Raw genomic sequence first — 14,649 nt, 5'->3', positions numbered from 1 at the left:
GCACACCACAGACAACAGCAAACGCATGGCAAACCTGGACGTATCCAACACTGGGAAAGGGTAGCCACACCAGAGAGGCCCAGGAGAAAACTTAACAGAATAGGTGGTTGAAGCCTGAGACAGAGATAATAAAACACTTGACAGGATTGTACCCCGGGCTCCTTAGCTCTGCTCAAGTGCCATGGTTGGCCTGGAAATGAGGCAGAATTCATCTTTATTCTAAAGGCCTCTCTGCCGTACAGCTGACGATGCTAGCGATGGAGTGTGAGCTAAGAAGGCTTGGACTCATCCCCTCACAGATAGCAAATATTTATGAAGTACTGAAGCTGAGTGGGGGTGTGGAGATGGCTCAGCAAGGAACGGTGCTTGTCACCAAGCCTGGGGCTGTGAGTTCAATTTCCAGGACCCACACAGGGGAAGGAGGGGATGGACTCCCAAGTCATCCTCTGGCATCCACGTGTGCGCCTGCATATGTGTGAGCACACACACATGCATTCACACTCTCTCTCTCTCTCTCTCTCTCTCTCTCACACACACACACACACACACACACACACACACACACACAGAGTATAGAAAAGCTAACAAGAATGAATGAAATGGTAACCTGGGGCTGGAGAGACGGCTCAGTGCGTAAGAGCACTTGCTTCTCTTCTAGGGACCCTGGGTTTCGTTCCCAACAGCCACACAGCAGTTCACAGCCACCTTTAACTCCAGTTCCAGGAGATACAAAGTCCTGATGTCTGCAGGCACCAGGCATGTATGTGGTATGCAGGCATATATACAAGGAAAACAGTCATATACATAAAGTAAAATAAAAAAGTATTAAAAAATGAAAAAAAAGAAGTCTATGGAACCATCCAACTGTATACAAGGAGTAGGAGCAGGAACTGATCGAGGTATTGATCATATTCCATCCTAACGTAGACCTAAGAAAACTCCAGGACTTCAGGTATAAACCATCCTGCCCACAGAGAAATCTTGCTGTTTAGTCTGATTCTCCTCTTTCTCCCACTTGCTACTGTAAGTAGAGGAACTCAGAAGGGACAAAAACCAATTGTCTTCCCTTCTAGGAGTGTGGTGTCATGGAATTTATAGATGAACTGATGGGGCTCTAGAGATGGTTTGGTTGTTTAGAGCACTGCCTGCTCTCACAGAGTGTGTGCTTGGCTCCTAGCATCTATGGTGAATAATTCACAACGGTTAGTAACTCCACTTCCAGGAAATCTAATGCCTTCTTCTGGGCTCTGTGGGTACCTGCACACATGTATGTCTACACACACACACACATACACACACACACATACACACACACACAAATAAATAAAATAAACCTTAAAAAGAATTGGAAAATGTTTTTGAAAACAATTAAACGAGGGCTGGAGAGATGGTTCAGTGGCTAAAAGCACTGACTGCTCTTCCAGAGGACCTGAGTTCAATTTCCAGCAAACACACGGTGGCTCACAGCCATCTGTAATGAGATCTGGTGCCCTCTTCTGGTCTGCAGGGAAACATGCAGACAGAACACTGTATTCATAATAAATAAATAAACCTTAAAGAAAATCAAATGACTTGAACACGTCTATCCTTAGCATGAAGTCAACTGAGTCTAAGCCACACATTCTATGATGCATTCCTAGGGACATTTCCCCAACAGGAAAACAGAAACAACAGGACACGGACACTGAGGTGGTCAAACACAGGAACCGCTCGCTGTGGGCCTCTGCATGGGGCAAGCACAACTGTGAACAATAGGTCCTACTTTGGGAAGGTTCATGGGTGTCCTCAGCCGGGTCCGCACACTCTTCATCAGCATGCGCTGCTCTGTGGGCAGCAGGTGGTACTTCATGGCTTCGATGAGGTAATCTTTGCACGCACTGCTGTTCTTCACCAGCGCTTCCTCCTCCACCCTCTGAGGGAAGAGAGCAGACGGGCCCTGTGAGGGGAAGAGCTACTGCCGGGGAACATGCTACGGGAGCACACAGGGAAGGAACAGAGCGTCTGTCCTGCCCAGACCAATCTCTGCGCAGGAACCTGGCCTATGGAGGATCATGCTAAGAAAAGACAAAGAGGTAATCTTGGTGAAAGGCGGGACGGGACGTGGGGCTTTGGGGTTTTACCTTGGGATTCACCCCCCGTGATGTCCCAACATAAGTGAGTATGGAGATGCAAAAATTCTGATCTGGGCTCTCAGGAAAAATAGACAGCAGGTTCTTCAACTGGGCGAGACAATGCTATTACCTCATGATACTCCCTTCCAACACAGAAGAGTAAATGAAAAGAGACTCGAACCACTTAAAAATATTGTACCTACATCACTGTTTATTATTTATTTATTTATTTATTTGTTCCCCTGGCAATGCTCAACCCCAGTATTGGGCTTTCTGTCTTTTTTTTTTTTCTTTTAAATTTCCCACAGTATCCAGATACCATACAGACCATGTTAAATAACAAAACCTTGAGATGCCCAAGCCTGATTTGCTAATCAGAGATGTCTCTTTATAAAAGGTCTCAGCTACAGACATGAACGCTGAGGTGTTCCTGAAAGACTGTTAATAAGCAACCAAGAGCAAATTGAAGATCCTTCAGGGATGACTAGGAATCACTCGCTCCTGCTGACTTCCAACAGCCTGCTCCTCTTCAGCTCAGAGATAAAGAAGCCAATGATATGTCCCTGTGAGACTATGAAAAGGAATCAAATAGAAGTTGGTCCAGTCTCAAAGCCCATTCCCGCTGGGCAGAGTCTATCAAAGGGCGAACAGTAAGGAGATGCTACTGCGGGTAGAATTCGGGCAGGTTTACTGCATGTACTTGGAGAGTCCCAGATGCCGCTTCCGAATGTTCCTCCACATTTTCCTAAATCAGGAAGAGTGGAACCCTATGTCGAGGAGCAGGGATGGGCTCAGAGGGAGCTGCCAAGGGGCCTGGGGCCTAAACTGTCCTCTTCCCGACACTCCAGAGCTCGGCAGTCTGAAGCCCTTCCCACAGGTGAAGGGGTTCCACATGCTGCCAGGCCTGCAGACGCTGCCACACCCCCATGACGGGTGCGTGCACTCACCTGGACTAAGTACTCCCGTGGAAGTAAGGGTAGCCGGACGTGTTCCATGAGCCGAGCCATGAACTCCTGCCTTACATCCTTATCGTGGTTTACCCAGGCTATTACTGCTTCAAATACCTTAAAAGCGTGGAGAGAGAAAACATGAGTTCTATGCCAAAGCATGATACAATATGACGAAACACATCTCACATACAGCGCTGCTCACACTGAAAGTCCGTGGATTAAAACTTCTGAAATCTTGACTTGCGACACACAAAGACATTCACCCCATTAACTTCTCCTTCTTTCGACATATGTCAGCTTGGTAAGTACTTTGTTAAGTACCTTTGTATACTCAATAAGCACTTTTCATTTTTGTATTTCCTAAGCCTTTCACCAAGGTCACCATAAATCGTACCGAACCTAGATGGGAGCTGTGAGGAATGATAAAACACAGCTTTCTTCTCTGTGGCTCTAATCACAGACTAAGTTCCTTTAGAACAAAGCATCCAGGATAATAAAGCACAGAGGCCCCGGCGACAAAACACCATGACCAAGGCAACTTATCAAAGAAAGCATTTAATCTGGGGCCCGTGGTTCCAGAGGATTAGGGTTCATGACCATCATGGCAGCGGGTATGGTGGCAGGCAGGCGGACAGGCAGGCAGGCAGGCAGGCGGGCAGGCGGGCAGGCGGGCAGGCGGGCAGGCGGGCAGGCGGGCAGGCGGGCAGGCGGACAGGCAGGCAGGCAGGCAGGCGGGCAGGCGGGCATGGCTCTGGAGCAGTCCTGAGAACTTACATCCTGACTCACAAGTATGCGTCACAGAGGACTAACTGAAAATGTCTTTTGAAACCTCAAAGCCTACCCCCCAGTGACACACCTCCTCCAACAAGACCACACCTTTAAATATTCCCCAAATATCTCCAGCAGCTGGGGACCAAGTATTCAAATCTATGGACCTGTGGGGCCGCTCTCATTCAAACGACCACAACATGGTCTGACTCATCTTCCCCTTTAATGTGGCTGGCTTTAGAATCTTTCCTTGGTGTGTCTGTGAAGGTGTTCCCAGAGAGAAAAAAACTGGGGACACGGGGAACCACCCATCTTAAATGCAGGAGGTACCTTCGCATAGATGGGAACCAGATGGAATAAGTGGGGGCGGGGAAGGCCAGCAGGGTGCTAGCATCCCCTTTCTGGGCTTCCTAACCATGACAGGCAATTGCACCTCTACGATGCCCTCCGGTCACGAGAGCCTGAACACTCTGAAACCATGAACCAAAGAATTTTCTTCTCCTTTATGTTGCTTCTGCCAAGGCTTGTGATCACGGCAACACAAGAGTCACAAGGAAATGCACCTTTATAAATAACTAATTCATGCTAGAAACTGTCTTTAGGCTTACAAACAGGTTTGACGATACACTTCTAGACAAGGGTCTACGCAGTGGGTGAAGCCTCCTTTACCAGAACAGACACATTGAAATGTAGTAACCTGGACACCTTTACAAACAGCGGAGAGTGCAGTACTGAATGAACTCTGAGAAAACTAAGCTAATAACGAGGCAGTGCCTTTTCCATAACTTCCTCCTCCCAGACTGACGGATTCATTTCCTGATCATCTTTAAAAGGTGCAGGAAACGTATGGCGATATGCAAATGATTGCTGGAAACAAAACAGGTTGTTTTGATGCAGCACGAAACTAAAAATAGCGTGCACTCTAATTACCACCTTTCTTGAATTTATCCTGTCAACAAGGCTTACTGAATTCTCTGCGCCAGGTGCCAGCGATAAAGAAGCAAAGAGCGTCTACACAGTCGATTCTATCCGCTGCTGTGCGGTCCCGTCAGCTCCAGGCCCTGCTTCCAATGCCTTGCGTCAGATTCCTCTGCTATCATCCCAACACTCTCCTGTGTGGCCCACATGACACTGAAGAGCTCCAGCTCACCATCGCCATGAAAGCCTGTCTCTGCAGCTGCTCCCTCCGTCAGCCTCATCCACGAGGACTCACCACTGTGCAACAAATATCCTCCCACAACCAATCTACACCTTCCCTGTGCAACCCACAGAGCACGGACGGTAGAAGCAACTCTGTGACTTCTGAAGGTGGGTGGGTCAGGAGTCAGCCACTCTCCCTTTGGTTTCTTGAATGGCTTGCTGGGGCAGCCATCTATCCACATAAGAAGTATGGTTACGGGGCTGGAGAGATGGCTCAGCGGTTAAGAGCATTGCCTGCTCTTCCAAAGGTCCTGAGTTCAATTCCCAGCAACTACATGATGGCTCACAACCATCTGTAATGAGGTCTGGTGCCCTCTCTGGCCTTCAGGTATATATGCAGACAGAATATTGTATATATAATAATAATAAAAAAAGAAGTATGGTTACCTGCAGCAACTGTGACATCATTACAACCTCCAGCAAGTGACAAAAGAGGAAGAGAGAATACGGACAGGGATTTGGAGACAGACAGCATAACTACGCCCCAGCTCTCAAGCCTGACATGTCTATGAAGGAGCAACTCTGGATAGTCAAGACTCACAAGACAGCGTGTGAAAAAGAAGGGAATCCCAGACTGCTCCAGGAGAATCGGGCCAGACACTTTTAGTCACCTGGACCACTCTGACTCGAGCCTTAGACGCTGTAAAGCAGGAAAAGGCTGCCTGCTACATCCTCCGTGAGGTCTGACCACTGAATTCTCCATGTGCTAAGACGGGTACTGGGTGTGCCACTACACTCCAGGGCTCAGTAGGTATCAGCACAAAACCACAGCAGTCCTCATGATCTTTTGCTAAGGCAGGGCTTATGGTGGCATCCATCTCCTGGTTAAAGCCTGGAAGGAGCTCTTCATCACCGTAATACTGGGCACAGCTGAAGGCATCCATGATGGCCCCTCCCCACTTCCTTTCTCCCTCCCCACTTCCTGTCCCATTCCTCTCACAGACATGCTTTAACCCCAGCCAGCCTCAAGCAATCGCTCACAGCCTTTACATCTGTAGAGTCTGCTCCCTCACCCTGATATGCTTTTCCCATCCCACGCAATTTCCATTTCTCTGAAATACGCTAGCTCGCATTGAAAGACCTGGATCTTCTATCTGAGCCAGGCTGCCGTATACGTCTACAGTGCCCCGTACAGAGACTGGTTTTTCCACTCGTCTATAATTAGGGATGTCAGTCCCATATCCAGGGCCCTGAGACAGTGAATGGGGGACAGCAGGCACTCCGTCCTCATCTATTATGTGAGTAGTGTCACCCTCTCTAAAGTGCGAAGACTGTGTCTGTCACAGCTCTGCATATTTTTTCACAGGGTAAATCCTAGAGAGAATGTATGCTTTTATCCCCAGATGGGATGAATGTCCCAAGAAATGGAATCAGAGTCTCTATAACTATAAATTCCAAGGACACATACCATTTCTACAAGCTTCTATTGTTGTTGTTGTGGTGGTGGTTTTATTTATTCTTGTTGTTTTGAGACAGGGTCTCCCAACAGCCAGGTAGCCCTGGCTCTCCTGAGTCTACGTTAGACCAGGCTGGCTTCAAACTCAAACAGACCGAGAGCCACCTCTGCCTCCCAAGTGCTGGGATGAAAGGCGTGCATCATCATCCTGCCCAGCTCCGGACACTCTAGTCTCCTGCTTCCCCACAGGCTAAAAACTGCCCAGAGAAAACAGAGCAGCAGCCCAAGCTCCTCTCTCCCACCACATGAAGGGTTCAGGAACATGGCAAAGGCAACTGTAAATGTGGGGTCGGAAAGAGCAACTGTGAGGGAGAGAGGGGGAGAGGGAGGGAAGGAGGGCAGGCAGGCGGCAGGCTCACCTATAGGGTTGACATTTAAGTTTCAAACAGGAACTTAAAAGGATGATATCAGTCAGGGATGTTCACTCTAGAACTACTGGAACCTTCGAGCATTGAGTAAGTTCTTTTAGGGACTGGAGAATTGGCTCTGCGGTTAAGAACACTCCTGTTGCAGAGACCAGACTAGTTCCTAGCACCCAACTTGGGTGAACTACCACCTATAACTCCAGCTCCAGAAGCTCTAACTCCCATTTCTGGTCTCCCTGGGCATACATACACGTACACACACACACACACACATACACGACATTGACTATGACTCACATAGACACCCGGACACACAAATAAAAGTAATAATTAAACAAATTTAAAGAAAGTTCTTTCAACTCACAAGACTGCAAAATTAAATGGGTTTTTATCATGTGTGTTTGCATCAAGCACTTCTAGAAGCATCTAGCTATAGAAAGACACCCACTCTCCCAGAGGCACTTGACTCAGTTCTTGCTGTAGCAGTCACACACACTTCCTCCAGGCCCCTGGTGCTTCTAGTCACACAGGGCCACACTTTATGAGACAACTGAAAGAAAGAAAGGAAGTGCTGGGCTGCGCAAATACATCAGCTGTATCTTCACAAGCATCTTCGGAATCAGGGAAAAACATTTGGACATGGTGGCACTTCTCTGTAATCTCAGCAGACGGGGGGGGGGGGGGGGGGGAGGCCTGGGGCTCACTGGCCGGCCAGCCCAGCCTATTGGAGAGTTGCAGACCAGTGAGAGACCCTATCTCAAAAAGAAAAAGTGGATGGACAAGACCGGAGGTTGTCCTCTGTTCTACACACATTTTGTGACACCCCAACCTCCCAAAAGGAAAGGAAAGTCAGGAGACTAGCCAGCACCACAGAAGGAAGGGGAAGGGAAATGGTGGCAGACAGAAGGGAAAAGCAGAAGAGGCGAAGGGGAAGAGAAAAAGTGTCACTTGCCTTCTCTTCTGAGGAAATGGTAAGCTTGTCACTTGAGATTAAGCTGCACACCTGCTCGATGCCGAGGTTGAGAAACTCTTCACTGAGTACGACATCCGCAAAATGTCGCTCTGTTGGAAAGCCAGAAAGAGACCATCAGCATCAGATGAGCGAAGAGGTCACATCTCTTAACCAGCCAGAGATGAGGAAATGCCACCGCATTTCTTCTGGGCGAGAAGAGGTAGCAAGGCGGCCTTAGCGGACGCTCACTGGGCAGAACTGCGTTAGGGCTTAACATGGTGCCCGCCAAACGGCTACTGTTCACGTAGCTTGGCACTTCCAATGTCTAAGTCTGTAAGTTTGTCGTCACACAAAGCACATGGTAGTATAAATCCACATCCTTGAATGCAGTCCGTAAAACATTAGAGGGCTCGAGAACACTACAGGGGAGAAAACTGCTTGTTTGAGAACAAAAAGCCTTCAATGCTGCACAATATAAACATATGGATAGCATGAAAAAATCAGTGTATTAAAATAAAACAAAGATAAAGGTTTGCAATATAAGTCTCAATTCTATATAAGTCATTTATTTGGGAAGAAAATGATTAATTTTGTATCTCAAGTTCTTCCTGGGAATGTGGTAAAATTGGCTAATTCTTACAATACTCAGACCTTCTCCTTGATTTTCTAAATATGCCTATTTGTGATGGGGGACAATGACATAACTCTATTAACATAATCAAAGATTTAAAGGCTTATAAAGAATGTATCCTATACAAACAGCTTTCTCTACAAGTTCACCTTTCTCTCACACAAAGGATGAGCTGGAACTTCAAGACAGTGGCCAGCTCTTTGCACTCAAGCACACACAGGGTTCAAATCTCAGCTCTACCATGTGCTGGCTGGTAAAATAAGGGGTGACTGCATAACCCCCTACACCATGGCTTCCACACATGTAGAGGCTGAGAAAAATGCCTTACATAACACGAGTGCTGTGTATGAGCAGACTCTTGGCTTGCCAAGCATGAGGAACTACGTGTGGGGGAGGGCTGAGAACTCTAACAGTGCCTGTTAGCGCTGCAGCCTCCATGTCCAGACATCCACTAGAAAGTCTGCATTATTTCCTACCTGTTTGTCTGTCTGCACAATTTCCCATACGCCATCAGTACTTTTGAAAGACTTTTCTACAGTAGAATAAATGGTTCCTTTCAATACATATTTGTAGATACGCCAAAGATTATTGCCTTCCTCTTTGGGATATTTAAAAACTAAAATGTGCATTTCAACAGACCTCCTGATCCCTACTCACTTCATAAAAGGTTCTTCACAAGATGGCTTTGAACACAATGAGCAACTCCTGCAGTAATTATAACATGATTGGATTTATAAAAATGCAACAGACCCATTGCTTTTCAAACTCAGTGTCTGGGTCAGGCAAGCAAAATACCACACTGAAATGGACATGAAAATGAAGATTGAATTGCTTTTGTAAATGAAAAACACCAAACCAAACCAAACAAATAGCAAATGGACCCAGAAATTGCCCCACACAAACGGATTCTTGCAAAGATGGTGACTCAGTGGAGCACAGGAAGCCAGGACAAGTGGCCATCCAAACACGAAGAAAACAACCTGGATAAAGACCTTGTGTTTTTCACAAAAATTAATCCAAAATGGATTACACAGCTGCATTAGAGGTGTAAAATGTAAGAGTCCTAGAAAGAAGGCAGGAGAAATACTTAATGGATTCCAACAGTACAGGAAGCAAGATGATGAAATAAACAAGTAGTGTGTTGGACTTCATTAAAACTAAATCTCTGGCCCCAAACAACCGTGTTACAAAACAAAAAAGACAATTCATAACCCTCAAGAAAAATTTCTTATAAAAAATTTATCTTACAAAAGACCATTATGTAAAACACAGAAATCTCAAAATTCAACAAGGAAACACCCCGATTTTCCAAGTGGGAAACAGATCTAAATAGATACATCAAAGATTATGTAAAGGTGAAAAAAAGGCACATCAAAAGATGTCATTGCCATACACAGCAGCCTCAGGCCACCCAAGAGCTACACAGTGAGACCCTGTCTCCAAACAAACAAACAAAACACCCTAAACACTGACAATATCAAATACTGGCAAAGATATGTGGTAAGAGAAACTTTCATTGCCTTGGGAAAGGGAAAGGAAAAACAAAAGCAAAATATAACTTCGGCACAGCAGGTAAAAGCCTTGGTCACAGAAGTCTGTCCTTGATCTCCAGAAACCACATCTGTGACAGCAGAACACCAAGTCAAGGTGGGACATGGAGGCTGGAGAGTCACCCATGGGCCAGCCAGCCTGGAGTAAGCATCAAGCCCAAACAAGACATCTTGCCTCAAAAACAGGGTGAAAGGAGAAAACTGACTGCCCAAATTGACTGACCTCCATGTGTGCCATGACATGGTGTGCCCGGCATTGTAATACAATAACATTACAAACTTTTAAAAGCCCCCACACAATGATTTACAGCAGTTGAATAAACTTCCACTGTGTCTACGAGGCCCATTTTCACGACCTAACACTACGGATGGACATTCAGGCAGATGTCTCCGCCTCCTGGCTGTTGTGAATAGAGCAGCAATGAACACACGAGCAGTCTCTGTAAGACGCGGAGTCCTCTAAGACTACACCCAGGGGTGCTACAGCCGGGCCATATGGGAGCTCTAGTTTTAGCTTCTTAAGAAATCCCTATATTGATTTGCATAGTGGCTATACCAGTATATACTCCTACCAACAGTGAGTAAGGGTTCCTTTGCCCTACATCTTCATATTTAGTCATTTAAAAAAAATGAAATTATGAAAATTGAAGGAAAAACTATACCACAGGCAATTTCCCAGAATCGAAAGACAAATACCGCATGTTCTCTCTCATACACAGATCCTTGCTTCAGTTTTTACATATGCATATTTATTCAGGAGTAAGGACCCAGGACATGGGGGGGCAGAAACGGAGAGGAATTAAACACATGAGATATGAAAGTGGAAGGGATGGGTGTACTGGAGGGAGAAAGATACAAGCATGGAGGGGGCAGAGAAAAGATACCCGGTATTGGAGGAAATCAAGCAAAATAAGATGTATAAAAATGACACAAGAAAATAGGCTACTTTGTACGGTAATTAAAAATTTTAAACTTAAAAACTGATTTGCAGCAGTTATAAATGTCTATCAGGCAACATGGAGTCACTTATATCATGTTTATCCAAAGCAAAGTCAAAGTTGCCCAGAGAGAAACCCCTCAAGCTCCGTATGTCTTCCCCAGACTCAAGCCCAGTCCAAAACTACAAGACCAGGGCTGAACTCCAAGGTCCTCTTACCTAGAATCCACGGCGGCCTGCCAGTCACAACAGGGCAGATCTTGCAAGATGCTGGTCCCCTGCCAAATCACTTACATAACATCTTTCTTTCCTAATAAAACCCCAATACGAGAGATGGAGACAGAGCTGTCAGTAAAGTGCTTAGAGTAAAGCCAGGTATGAGGGAAAAGGAAGTCAGGCATGGTGGTGTGGGGCGTCATTCAGGAGGTAGTGAAATGGAGGAAAGAGGATCTCTAGGGCTCCTGGAGAATAACAGCTGAGGCTCCACATGCATGCATTCATGCACATGTACACATACATGCACACATGTATTCATGCACATGTATACACACACTCATGCATCCATTCATGCACATGTACTCATATACCCATGCATCCATTCATGCAAACACACACACCCACACATCCATTCATGCACATGTACTCTCACATACCCATGCATCCATTCATGCGCACACACACACACACACACACACACACACACACACACACCCTTCCAACCTTTTCCTTTCTTCCACAGTCGTATCAGCCTCTGAGCTATACTCTGTATCCCAAATTGTTATTTCTTAATATTCCAAATAAACTCACCTGGAGTTTCATAGTTATACGTTTCATGTGGGCACACTTACTTACAACTTCAGAAAACTCTGAGGTAACCAGTGGCATCTTGGATACACAAACTGCAGTAACATTATTGACCTGGCTCAGTCAATGGCACATTACTGAGCCAACGAACCATCAAAATAAAGACCCTTCAACACAAACTACTAAACAAAGGAAGACAATCTGAACAGCTATTAAACTATACAATTAGAAGATGAAGAAACCCTAGAAATAGTAAAAACTACAGAGAAAGTTACAGATCAGTGGTGCTCGAGCCTGCATGGGAACAGTAGGGGTGACGGAGGATTTCCAGGACAGGGAATGGTGGGTGTCATTACACATCTGTCAGGACCTACAGAATGTACAACATAAAGAATGAACACTGCTATAAACTATAGACAGCTTTACGAGATTAATTTTCCTCTTCCCTTTCCTCCCTCCAAGCTCTCCCATACGCCTGTGCATTCATTAGCTGTTCTTGTATTCATATATATTTGTGCACACACACATTCCTAAATATAACCTGTTCAGTGCACATAATGCTGTATGTATGTTCTCAGAACTCACTGGCACTGCACTAATAATTGCTGTGGCCAGGCGGTGGTGGCACACACCTTTAATCCCAGCACGTTGGAGCAGAGGCAGGCAGATCTCTGTGATTTTGAGACCAGCCTGGCCTACAGAGCGAGTTCCAGACAGTTAGGAATGTTGCACAGAGAAACCCAGTTTCAAAAACAAAAAAAACAATTGCTATGTTTGGGGAAGGCCACTTCTTGTGTTCCCAGCTTTCCTTAGCTGCCTAAAGTTCTTTGTGTAGGGTTTAGGTTTTTCTTTGCCCAGTTTAGCATGCCAAACTACAGACTTTTGCTAATAATGTCCATACTGGCCTATTAGCTATAAGAAATATCCCACGGTGTTTATAACAGGAAGCTACCAGGAATAGAGGAACTTAAGAATCATATAGCATATGTACTTTGTTCTAGTATTTTCTGTAAACCTAAAATTGTTCTAAAAATAAAATCATTTTAAAAAGAATAATGTAATGATAAAACAATATGAATGATAAACATGTGGTTAAATTTGCAGAAGTTAATTGCAATAAAAGGTCAAGTTGGTATTGGAAAAATACAAGATAAGAATCAAGAGGTATCTAGTATTTAAGGAACAGTAGTATAAAAAAGTCATTTAGTGGGGTTTTGGGTTTAAAAAATGGACCACAATCCCTTCTACATCAGAAAACACCATTCTACATTTCCCTGACTTCACCAGACATTTATGCAAAAAAAGTCACACTGAAGGTTTTCCTTTCACAAAAATTATTCACTTATTTTATTTGAGTGTGTGCATGCGTGCATGCAAGCGGAGGGAGCTACTTGAATTTGCATGACTTGGTTCTTTCCTTTCACCGTGTAGGTGAGAAGGATGGAACTCAGGAGACAAACACTCTTGCTTGTTAAGTCATCTCACCTGCCACCAGCCTTTCCTTAGCCAGGTAGAGTGGCTAGTGCCTGCGATCCTGGCACTTGAAAGATGGAGGCAGGGGGGTTTCTGTGAGTTCCAGGTTTGCATGAGCTACAGAGACTCTTGTCTGAAGGAATGGGGAAAATAAAGCAATAATCACACAGCAGCAGCAATGCAGCGCAGTGAGGAAAGGCATTTGCCATCCACGCCGTCCAGCATGGGGAGCTGAGTCCCATCCCGAGGAGACTGACTGACCACACATGGTCCTCTGTCCCCCACACTCAGGCTGTGGCAAGTCTCCACCCCATGCAAAGCACGTCAGTGTGGGAAAGGGAAAGAATACATACAAGAAAGGCATAGCAGGATGGCATGGTGGGGCACACGTGAGGGGCTGAGGCAGACGGACGAAGAACTCCAGGACGTGGTGAGATCTACAGAAGCCTAGGCAACAGAGCAAGATCCTGTGTCGGAAAGCATTAAAGGGGGCTGGAGCCAGGACTTGGTGGTTCAGATCACCAGCCGCTCTGGCAGAGGTTTGGTTCCCGCCACCCCGCGGTGGCTCGTTACTGTTTCTAACTCCAGTTCAAAGGAATAACATCTCTGCTTCTGGCTTCCACGGTTGCTGCGTGCATGTGGTAGAAATATATGTACATAGATAAAGCACTCATACACATAAAAATATTTTAGAAAGTCTAATGACATTTTCCTTTTTGCAATTTTAAATTTGAAACAAGGTCTCATGCATCCTAGGCTGGCCTAGAACTTGGTACACAGTCAAAAGATGACCTTCAACGTTTCAACCACTCACCTCTACCCCTCCTACCTCAGACTACAGGCAGACGGCACCACACCCAGCTCTTCTAGTGGTGGAGGTGCAGGGCTTTGCATGCTCGGCAAACACCTCTCAGCCGAACACATCCCCAAGCCTCGTAATGAGAGTCTTTATACCAAAAGCTCTGAACACCGAGGAACAAATCCACTTCGTGGAAAACATGGCAAACTGGCATATAACTCTAAAAATATTTATGTGCAGCAATCTGGAAGTTCAAATAGAAAAATAGACAGCAGATACTCAAGCTAACATAAAATCCAGCCCCTCGGTCCTAGCCGTAGCTCACCTCTACGAGTAGGTCTATAATGGTTTTTGCTAAGTTTCTTCTGCAAACTTAAAATCTGAACCAAAGCAAGAGACTGCTAGACTCCTGCGCTTCTCAAACGTACTCCCGCAGGGATGGGGCTAATGGAGGGCACACGATCTTCCTGCGCCACCACTATATACCCCATCCCAGTCTCTGCTTCATGATAAAGAACAAAGGACTCACTCAAAACGAAACTTAGTGAGTTACACACACACACACACACACACACACACACACGCACGCACACACACACGCACACACACGCACACGCACACACGCACACACGCACACACGCACACGCACACGT

General features: G+C 45.8%; 1 protein-coding gene across 1 annotated transcript in view; it reads right to left on the bottom strand.

The window, feature by feature from the left end:
- Positions 1–14,649, bottom strand: part of Klhl2 (kelch like family member 2) — a 113,992-nt gene that overhangs the window by 16,076 nt on the left and 83,267 nt on the right. Inside the window, exons 6-8 of the mRNA XM_085680334.2 lie at positions 7,803–7,912; positions 3,059–3,175; positions 1,763–1,912 (exon numbers count right to left, since the gene is read on the bottom strand). Of these exons, the coding sequence (XP_085536460.1) occupies positions 1,763–1,912; positions 3,059–3,175; positions 7,803–7,912 (377 nt within the window). The remainder of the gene's footprint in view (positions 1–1,762; positions 1,913–3,058; positions 3,176–7,802; positions 7,913–14,649) is intronic.

This window comes from Myodes glareolus, chromosome 23 (genome assembly GCF_982192425.1).
Source record: "Myodes glareolus chromosome 23, mMyoGla1.1, whole genome shotgun sequence".
Lineage (NCBI taxonomy): Eukaryota > Metazoa > Chordata > Mammalia > Rodentia > Cricetidae > Myodes > Myodes glareolus.
The sequence above is the reverse complement of the archived record's forward strand: the minus strand, read 5'-3'. Positions and strand labels throughout refer to the sequence as shown.